Genomic DNA, 10,092 nt, shown 5'->3' on the forward strand with positions numbered 1-10,092 from the left:
TCTCTACGGGGTTCTCATTATACTCTTCCAGAGGACTATTGGTATTTGGTGGGGATATGTTCTTTTGGTTTTTTATGTTATTATTTTTTCTCTGTGATTTTGATGTGAATTTCTTTTGTAGTTTCTGATTCTTGTGTGAGACTCAAGCCTTCAAGTTTAGGTCTGCTTCTTTTTGTGAACTTTATGTGTCTTTGTGGTTTACTTTTTGGGCATGAAAAGCTGGTTCATCTAAGCTTCCGGTTCTCTCTTGATTTTATATTGGAGTGGCCAGATTGCTTTTGTCTTCAGGAGTTTCCACAGAGGCCCAAGTCAGATGAGTATCAGATGCTCTCAGGCTTTCTCCTAAGGTCTGGATCCCTCCAGGAAAGATTTTGGCCCCGGGAATTTGGGGGTTGGACTGACCTGGGAGCTCGGCCCAGGATAGATGTTGGTCTAGGGCAGCTAGTGGCCATGCCACCCAAAGATGCAAAGGAAGAAGCGGGCAGGAAGCGGCCCTAAGGTTTCCTGGGGACTGCACTGAGGAGCTGGGTTGGTTTGTATTCAAAGGATCAGGAAGAGTAAAGGTCAGCCCCAATCCTGGAAAGAGGCTGGTGGGTTGTCCAGGCCCAGAGAAGCAGAGGGAGGTGAGGGTGGGGCCAGGCCCAGAATCGGTGCTCCTGGGGGACCAGAGAAGGCACTGAGTTGGTCTGGATGAAAAGGATCAGGAAGCAGTAGTGGTTCCCCAGGTGTCTGGGGTCCCAAGACAAGGAATGGGACAGGACCCAAACTAGGAGGAGAGACTGGTGGGGGAGATGGGAGGGTGAATGAGGCTGGGGGAGTCAAGGCTTGGAGGGCTCAATGGACTTACCCTGGAGAGAGGCATAGACTACTATTTTTTAAAGCATTGACAAGATGGTTCGTTAAATAAGGCAATTTGAACACATTTAACTGATCTTTCCCAAAGCTCCCTAAAATGATAGGATTATAAAATGTATAAACATAACAAGAATAGAAAATTGGGGAAGAAATATAGCACTTTTCAAAAGTGGAAAGCGTATTAATTAATGAAAAGAAACAGACTAAAAGCCAACTAGAAGCAAGGTGATTTTTCTCAAAGAACTCTTCTCCCACAGGTTCAGAAATTGGAGGCCCCTCTTATAGCCAATGTGTAGAGCATGACTAAAAACAAAGTTTTTAATGCTATTATAAAGAGCATTTAGATGCCCAGGTTCCTTCTACCCAGATCTAATAGACAAGTGACTGCCTTTCCTAGGTACACATACAAGTAAGAAATATTTATTCTATAGTGATTAAACCAGAGGATTCCACAGACTTCAGGCCCAGCTACTATTGGGGTTGTGATGACTAACTCAAAAACAACTTGTGTGCTAAATGGTGAGAGTCTGTGGTAACCTTGGTCCATCTTTTTTTTCACTCCTAGAACTACTGCTTATGGTAGAATGCAATCTTTTTTTTTTTCCTTCAAAAACTGACCAAAGGTCTAAGAAGTTGACTCAGTTGGCAAAGTGCTTTCTGCCTAGTAATTGGGACCCGAGTTCAGATCTCTTGCACCTGTGGGTTTTTTTGTTTTGTTTTGTTTTTTTTTAAAAAAAAAAAAAAAAGCTTGGACTATAGCAGTTGCTAAGCAATTAAGAGCACTGGCTGCTCTTACAGGGGAACAAGGTTTAGTTCCCAACACCCACATAGTCGCTAACAACCATCTGTAACTCCAATTCCAGGAGATCCAGCACCCTCTTCTGGTACCGCAGGCATTGTAGTTATTGCACACATGGTTACTCTTAAGTGTGGGCAAAACACTCATTCACATAAAAGTAAAAAGTAAGTAAGAAAGCTTGCCAGGCATGTTGGTGTACATCTTTCATATCAGTACCTGGGAGGCAGAGGCAGGCAGATCTCTGTGAGTTCCAGGCCTGGTGATACACGCATTTAATCCCAGCATTTGGGAGGTAAAATCAGGCAGAACTCTGTAAGATAGAGACTACCCTGCATAGCAAGTTTCAGGCCAGCAAGAGCTACATGGAAACAGTGTCTCAAAAGACAAAAGCAAAACAAATTTTAATTAAGTAATTAATGGGGACTGGAGATGTGGCTCAGTGGTTAAGAGCACTGGCTACTTTTGCAGAAGACCCAAATTCAGTTCCCAAAAGACCAAAAAAAATTTTTAAAAGAATAAGAATCATAAAACTGCAGGAGACAGTTATTTCTGACTTAGAATTCTTTAACCTTGTAAGAAACAGTACCTTGAAAATGTAGTATTCACATATATAAGTACTCAAGAAGGTTGTGTCCAGCAAGCATGGTAGTACTAACCTGTAATTCCTGCAGTTGGTGGTCAGAGGCAAGAGATTGCAGGTTTAAAGCTAGCCTGGGCTATGTAATGAAACTGGTTTTCAAAAGCAAAATAATTAAAAACTGATTTCAAAACAAAAAACATTTACCTCCTATGTATAGTTTTTAACAAGCAACTAGAGAGCATAGCACACCAAAATGAGGAAGTCTAATGAGAAGGAGTGATGAGACCAGGAATAAAAGGAAGTCTGAAATCCAGGCTTTGTGGTAGCCTAGGGAAGAGGAGGTCCAATATGTCTTAAGAGGGAGGTCTGTGGTGTTGACCTGATAGGATGTGTACAGGTGTGTATGAAAGTTAGAGAATTGAGTTACTAAGAACTAAGCCATTAGAACTCAAAGACTAACAGGGAAAAACAAGAGGTTATAGAATGAAAGAAATTGTGTTGTAATAGATGTGAAGAATACCCATAAACATAAGATTGAGCTAACAAAAACTAATACAAGAGTACTGGTCTGGGTATGGTGGTTGCATGCCTTTCATCCCAGGCAGAGGCAAGCAGATTTCTGTGAGTTCAAGACCAGCTGGGGCAACAGGGAGAGACCCTGTCTCAAAAAGACCAAAAGACCAAAAAAAAAAGAAAGGTAGAATAGATAATTTCCATAGTGGGAAATAGGTATAGAATGTTTTAAACTAAAAGTTTGAGAAATAATAATGTAACATTTTGGAAATATTGAAGTAAATCTTAGAAGTGTAAAAAGAAAATTTCAAAATAGATTCCTCTGGCTAATGTAGGATGGATGGAAGGAGGGCATTAATGTTTTTAATTAAAAATGTTGTATTATATGACTTCAAATAGTGCATCTATATCACCTTGATAAACATTAAATTTTCTAGTCTATCAAATCATAATTTTTATAATCATATTCAAATAGTTTTTAATGTAATTGTTGTGCAGTTATTGTCTATCAACTTTTAAAAGTATAAACATTCTTTAAATCCTATTTACTACTTTTCAGTTGCCTTGTAGAAGGGGATGCTAAGGAAGAAATACTGCAGCCACCAGAACCTCACCCGGTGCCACCCATCTTGACACCTTCTCCCCCTTCAGCCTTCCCAACAGTTACTACTGTGTGGCAGGACAACGACAGATACCACCCAAAGCCGGTGTTGCACATGGTTTCATCAGAACAGCATTCAACAGACCTCAACAGAAACTATAATAAATCATCAGACACAACAGGGAAAAGTGAATCAACTATTGAACAAATAGATAAAAAATTAGAGCGAAATTTAAGTTTTGAGATTAAGAAAGTCCCTCTCCAAGAAGGACCAAAAAGTTTTGATGGGAACACACTCTTGAATAGGGGACATGCAATTAAAATTAAATCTGCTTCCTCTTGTATAACTGATAAAATCGCTAAGCCACAGGAGTTAAACTCGGGTGATCTAAAAGTTGATGATGTTTCTCAGAATTCTTGTGTGGAGTGCCATGGAACACGTTTAAGCAAAGCTCCTGATACTTTATCAGAAGAATCACAGAAGAATTCAGACACACCTCCACGGCCAGACTGCTTGCCTCTTGATAAGAAAGGACATGCGACATGGTCATTTCATGGACCTGAAAATGTCACACCTGTATCTGATTCATCTGAAGGCAAATCTTCAGATAACCATTCTCAAACTGTAAGAACTGTGAGTTTAACACCAAACTCTATAACAGAAGTAGAAATCCAGGATCTCATGGATCATCATAGCAGTTCACCTCTGTTCAGAGCACCGCTTAGCTTTACTAACCCTCTTCACTCTGATGACTCAGACTCAGATGAAAGGAACTCTGATGGTGCTGTGACCAAGAATAAAACTAACATTTCAACAGCAAGTGCCACCGTTTCTGCTGCCACTAGTACTGAAAGCATTTCTAGAAAAGTATTGCCAATGTCCATTGCTAGACATGATTTGACAGGAACGATACATTCAGGTGCTGAAAAAGGTAATAGAGTATCTAAAAAGTATCTAAAACGTAAATATCTTTGCTCTGTGCTAATCACAGTTCTAAGCAGAGTAATTCTATTCATTCATTGTGCTTTATTCCACACCTTACTCTTGAACCTTCAACAAAATTTAGTTGTTTTAAGTAACATTTTAAAAACTTTGTGTTTACTGTTACCTTAGTTTGATCATTGTATTAGTAAGTGTTCCTTTTCCAAGATATTTCAATCCTTGTAAAAAAAAATTTTTGTTCTGTATTATAGCTTTTAGTGTTTTGTCTAAGTCGAAGATTTATCTGACTGAATCATTAGAAGTAATTTAGGGGACTGGAGAGATGGCTCAGAAGTTAAGAACACTTTATTCTTCCAGAGGACCTACGTTCGATTCCCAGCACTCACATGGCAGCTAACAACTGTCCATAACTCCAGTTCCAGGGAATCTGACGCCCTCTTCTGGCCTCCTTGGTTTTTGCATAATACAGGTACACTTAAACACATGTAGGCAATACACTCATACACATAAAATAAAAAACAAATTATGTTTTAAAAAAGAAGTAATTTAGAAAAATAACAGAGTATCAGTAACACAAATGCTATAGAGCATTTGCTTGGCCATTTAATTTCATCCATGCTTATAAATATTTAATCATTTTTCTGAGTTCTTTGACTACAAAATATCTTTTAAAGATTTTCTTTTTTATTTTTAATATGTGTCTGTGTGTGTCTGTGTAGGAGTAGGTGCATGTGCTTGCAGGGTCTGAGGAGGCCAGAAAGTTGTAAGCCACTGAATGGGTACTGGGAACCGAACTTGGGTCCTCTGGGAGAGCAGTACATGCTTTAAATCACTGAGCCATCTCTCCAGCCTTACAAAATGCCTGTTAAAAAAAACTTCACAAACGTTTCAAAATAAAATTTATTTCAACCCTGAATTTAACCAATAATAGTATTATAGTATTCAGCATATAACCAGCTGAATATAGAGTTTAATTTATTGTTCAAGTCTAGTTAATGGTCTTCTTTAACTAGTATGTTGAGGTGATGCATGTACTTGGTCCCTACAGTTTTATCATTTTCTTGTATTACTTTGACGCAGGGTCTCCTTATATAGTTCAGGCTAGTCTGGAGCTCATGATTCTCCTGTCTAAGCCTCCCTAGCACTGGGATTACAGGTGTAGTATTGGTTCTTGAAATCATCTTGGAGCCTTCTTAATTAGACCATAATACTGAGAACATACCTACAAACCTGAAAGCTGTTCAGTGATAAATTTTATTATCAATGCTTATTTAACTATAAGTGAACTTTTGATAGTGACTCGTAGAAATATTTATAAAGTGCAAAATAAGTGCTGTGTACTTGAAAAATGACCTTTCTGTTTCTAACCCAGTGTAAAAACGCTTGGTGCCATGGTGCCTTTCCCTAATCATACATGTGGTTTTTGTCTCAAGACTATTGGATAGAGCAGATGAGAGTCTGTGCTCAGTTTTAAATTGTAGGATTCTATTTATTGGTTCTTTTGTGATTTATTTGAAGGATTTTCAAAAGAAATGGTTACTGTAATATGTATGACTTTGCCAGCTTTCTATTATTTTATTTTCAGACCAACAACTTAGTGAATCTGTACATAGGCAGATCTTACTGTGGGGACTAAGACATCATTGCCATGATTTTAAATTTAAACTGGCTTTTTCCCTCAGAGTTGGAGATAAAACTGTTAACCTGTAACTGTATAAGAAAATGTATACATAGGAGATTTTCATTTGAGAGCTGCGGCATGGTGGCACACGCCTTTAATAACCCAGCACTCAGGAGGCAGGGGCAGGTGGATTTCTGAGAATTCAAGGCCAGCCTGGTCTAAAACATTGTGTAGGGGTAATTGAAAAGCACCCTGCTAAATACTAGCTCGCTTCTGTTCTTTGTTTTATTTGTATTTTAAAACAAAAATAGCTGTAAATGTGTTTTCTGGTTTCTTTTTACCCTACCTTAACTGTGCTATTGGTTTGATACTAACTAAAGATTTTCCTTTATAAATGTTCATTGCTGCCAATGAACTACAAAAGTCCTTCGGCTTTTTTTGAGACAGGATCTCCTCTGCCTCTGCCTTCTGAGTTCGAAGATTTATAGGCATGTACCACCATATCTGGCACAAGTAGGGCTATTTTTAATTGTCCCTAATCACTTGCCTTATAGATTACATTATATTTTGTTTATCTTATAGTTGATTATTACCTAATAGATAACTTGCTTTGTAAAACCATTGACACAAAAATTAGGAGGTTTTATCTTAAAGTTTTTAGTGAATTGACTCAATAATTTTGTATTGATAACCAAAAATAGTATTTTGCATAAGTTATTGTCTGACAGAATTTCTGGTTATGAATTCTTTCCTTCATTTTTCTTCTTTCTGTGTACCCAGGGCCTCCTGCATGTTAAACATGAGCTATGAATTTTTGTTTCAGTCTTTTCTCAGGCCTGAAAATGTTCTCAGATTTGGCCAGGGTAGGCTCCATACAGTGTATGATTTGCAAAAGCCTTTGTAAAATATGGAGTCTCTAGTATAAATTGGGGGTGAGGATGTGGAGGAATGGGGATTAAACTGAGGGCCTGGTGTGTGCCAAGCAAATGTTCTACCACTGAGCTTATCTTTAGCCATGATTGTGTAATCTCTACAAAAATTTGTAATGTATGAAAGGCTATTTAGAGATCCAGGAAGAAATAGTCAGTTGAAAAGCAAGGGCCACAATTAGGGGGGAAAAAATCTTGAAAATTAAAGATTGTCAAGAAAGAAAAGGTACATAGTTTCTAAGATGTGTGATAAATACATACAAATATGCAGCTCCGCCCTTCCTTTTTTGCTCACTTAATGCTAGTGTTATATGTCCCTTCCTAACATAGTCATCTCCTTTCTGTGAATTGTCAGTAACAAGAGGCCAAGGAGAAATATGCTAGTAGCTTAAAGATATTCCCTCTGCCACTATTGGGTAGAGTAAATAGTTCTTCAGTGGCAAGAAGAGAGTTCTGATACTTGGGGTAGACAAATAAATTAAAAAGCAAGACTAAAAGCTGTATTTTGTATGTGTGTCACCAGCTAAGTAACAGGGGCAAGGGCAGTCATACCAGTCTCAATGCTTGTTGAAAATTTACTTGAATTTTTTATTTTTTTTTAATGCTTAAGGTTATCAGATGTGGTCAAATGAGAGAGTATCAAGGCCAGATTTAGAAGCTCATTTTAAAAGAGAGCTATGGTCATAGCCCAGACAAAATTAAGTAGGGTCCTCTATATATTTTCCTGTGTCCATTCTCCCTAGCCTGAGAGTCTACCTATAAATTGTGCACTCTTACTTTCTTTCTCTCCCTCCAGTGAAAATTCAAAGATCTAATACACTGATTTACCCTGAATTAGATGGCTACTTCATAAGGCTTACTTAATTTAATACATTAGCTTTTCCAGGGGCTAATTTTGATTTTATTAATTTTTTTAAAGGGGAAAAAAAAAAAACAAAAAACTAGCCGAGTGTAGTAGTACACACTTTTTATCCCAGCAGATTTCATTGAGTTTAAAGCCAGCTGGGGCTATAGGGAGAATCTGTCTCAAAAAATAAAAAATTAAAAACCACTTTAATATATGACCTTACCCTATATCCTTGAAATAGAGTCATATGCTACTAGTTCTAAATATTTTGAGCAATAAGTAAATGGTTATTAAAATATTGATAACAGTATTATATATTATAAAATAACTAGTACTTCAAGTGTTATTTTTGCTGTTCCTTGAAATGTGACTCAAGTGCATAATTTTTAAATGAGTGAAGATTACTAGGTGAATAAGACAGGTGTGGCAAAAATCATGGAAAAGTTAGGAATTGCATCATTTAGGAAACACTGGCTTTAATCAAATGACTACAGCTTTTTCTTTGTACTCAAAACATCATCAGGAAACCTACAGCTAGTGATTTCTTTACTGAAGACTGTCATCAGCCTCAAGACAGAATTTCAAGAAAGTTATATTAGGCATTTTCTCTGTGCAATAGTAATAGAGTTCATTCTTTGCTCAGTAAGTTTCTCAATTCGCAATCATGAATTGAAGGGTAAAAGTTTTTAAAACTGTTGTTAGATCCTTGGAAAGTTCTGTTATTTAGATGGTATACTACTAAGTTTTCATTGTTTCTGTGAATTTTGTGTTTGATTTAGATGTTGATGCTAGTGAAGAATCACCTCCTCCCTTACCTGAAAGAACTCCTGAATCTTTTGTGTTAGCAGGTGAACATAGTGAGTGTCACTTCTACTTTGATTTTTACTGTATGCACAAATAATGAACTCTGGAAAGTATCGTTGATTTTAATTAGCAACTATTATATGGAATAATTAAAATCAAAACACAGGTTTGGATAATTGCCAGCTTGCTTTTATGTACTCATTTGAAAAATTCTTTAGTGTTTCTCCCTTCCTGAGATAGTCATGTGGCTACATTTGTATATGAGACTTCAGTTAAATGCAATTACAAATATATTTGCAGTTGGCGTCTTTTCATTCGTTAATGTGAACATTTACTCCATCACTCTTTAATATATGTGAGTTAATATTCAAATATTGTTTAAGCTGGAGTGGACGTAGGCATATTTATCAAAAAACATGAAAATAGTTTCTAAAATGTATGGGATATGTTATGTTTTTGTATATACTTTAATACAAAGAAATTTCAAGGATTAAAGACAGTTTTAATATTGAAATTTCATTTTTCTCAGATATACCTATGAAATCTGAATGGAGTGAACTTCAAAGTCAGGAATGGTCTGAGCAAAGAGAGTCTGAAGTGAGTCATTCTGGGGCCGGATTGGGACTAGAATAGCTATAGCTTAATGTTTTCATTTTAGAGCTTGTTATAATTTACATTTTAAGACCATTAATGGAGTTTTTTATTTTGATCAGCATTACTTATGCTAAATGTTTTTGGCATTTTGTTTTGTTTTGTTTTGAGGCAAGGTCTCCCTGTACCCCCAACTGGCCTGGAACTCACTCTGTAGACCAGGCGGGCCTTAATGTCACAGAACACCACCTGCCTCTGCCTCCCAAGTGTGCACCACTTATATTTCTTTGTGGAGTAATTTTTGCTCTTTTAGATTTCATCCAGAAGCTTTACTCACAGACTAAAACAGCATTGCAGGGGCTGGGGAGATGGCTTAGTGGGTAAGAGAACTTGCTTCTAAAACAGGACCTAAGTTCAGATTCTAGAACCCATGTAAAAATCAAGGTGTGACCTTGCATCTCTGCAACCCAGGGCTGTAGGAGGTAGAGACAGGAGGATTACTGGTGCTTGCTGACTGCCAGCCTAGCTCCAGCTTCAGTGAGACTGTCTCAAAGGAATAAGGCAGAGAACAGAACACCTGACATCATCCTCTCACCTCCACACATATATACAGGTGTGCACTCAGACATATACCACATTTGCAAACACACACATAAACCCTGAAATTCTTAAAAATTAAGAAAATTCAAGCATAATTGAAAACACCTTGTTTTCTTTTGACACTGAAAATCATCATTTAAAGCCAGGCATGGTGGTGCATGTCAGTATTCCTAGCAGTTTGGGAGGTGGCGACGGGAAGATCAGGAGTTGAAGGCCAGCCTCCATTACATAGTAAGTTTGAGGCCAACCTGGGCTAAGTGAGATTCTGTTTCAAAAAACAATGGGGTTGGGGGGGGCGACAGTGACTGGAGAAATGACTCAGTGGTTAAGAGTGCCGCATATTGCCCTTGCAGAGGACTTGAATTCAGTTCCTAGCACTGGCTTTGTATATAATTAATTGTACACACAC

At 37.6% G+C, this 10,092-nt stretch overlaps 1 protein-coding gene across 2 annotated transcripts in view; it reads left to right on the forward strand.

The window, feature by feature from the left end:
• Positions 1-10,092, forward strand: part of Ptpn12 (protein tyrosine phosphatase non-receptor type 12) — an 82,292-nt gene that overhangs the window by 68,879 nt on the left and 3,321 nt on the right. For both annotated transcript variants that reach the window (XM_008830777.3, XM_017797555.2), the window contains exons 13-15: positions 3,307-4,280; positions 8,468-8,545; positions 9,022-9,089. In XM_008830777.3, coding sequence (XP_008828999.1) covers positions 3,307-4,280; positions 8,468-8,545; positions 9,022-9,089 — 1,120 coding nt within the window. The remainder of the gene's footprint in view (positions 1-3,306; positions 4,281-8,467; positions 8,546-9,021; positions 9,090-10,092) is intronic.

This window comes from Nannospalax galili, unplaced genomic scaffold (genome assembly GCF_000622305.1).
Source record: "Nannospalax galili isolate Female #2095 unplaced genomic scaffold, S.galili_v1.0 scaffold312, whole genome shotgun sequence".
NCBI lineage: Eukaryota > Metazoa > Chordata > Mammalia > Rodentia > Spalacidae > Nannospalax > Nannospalax galili.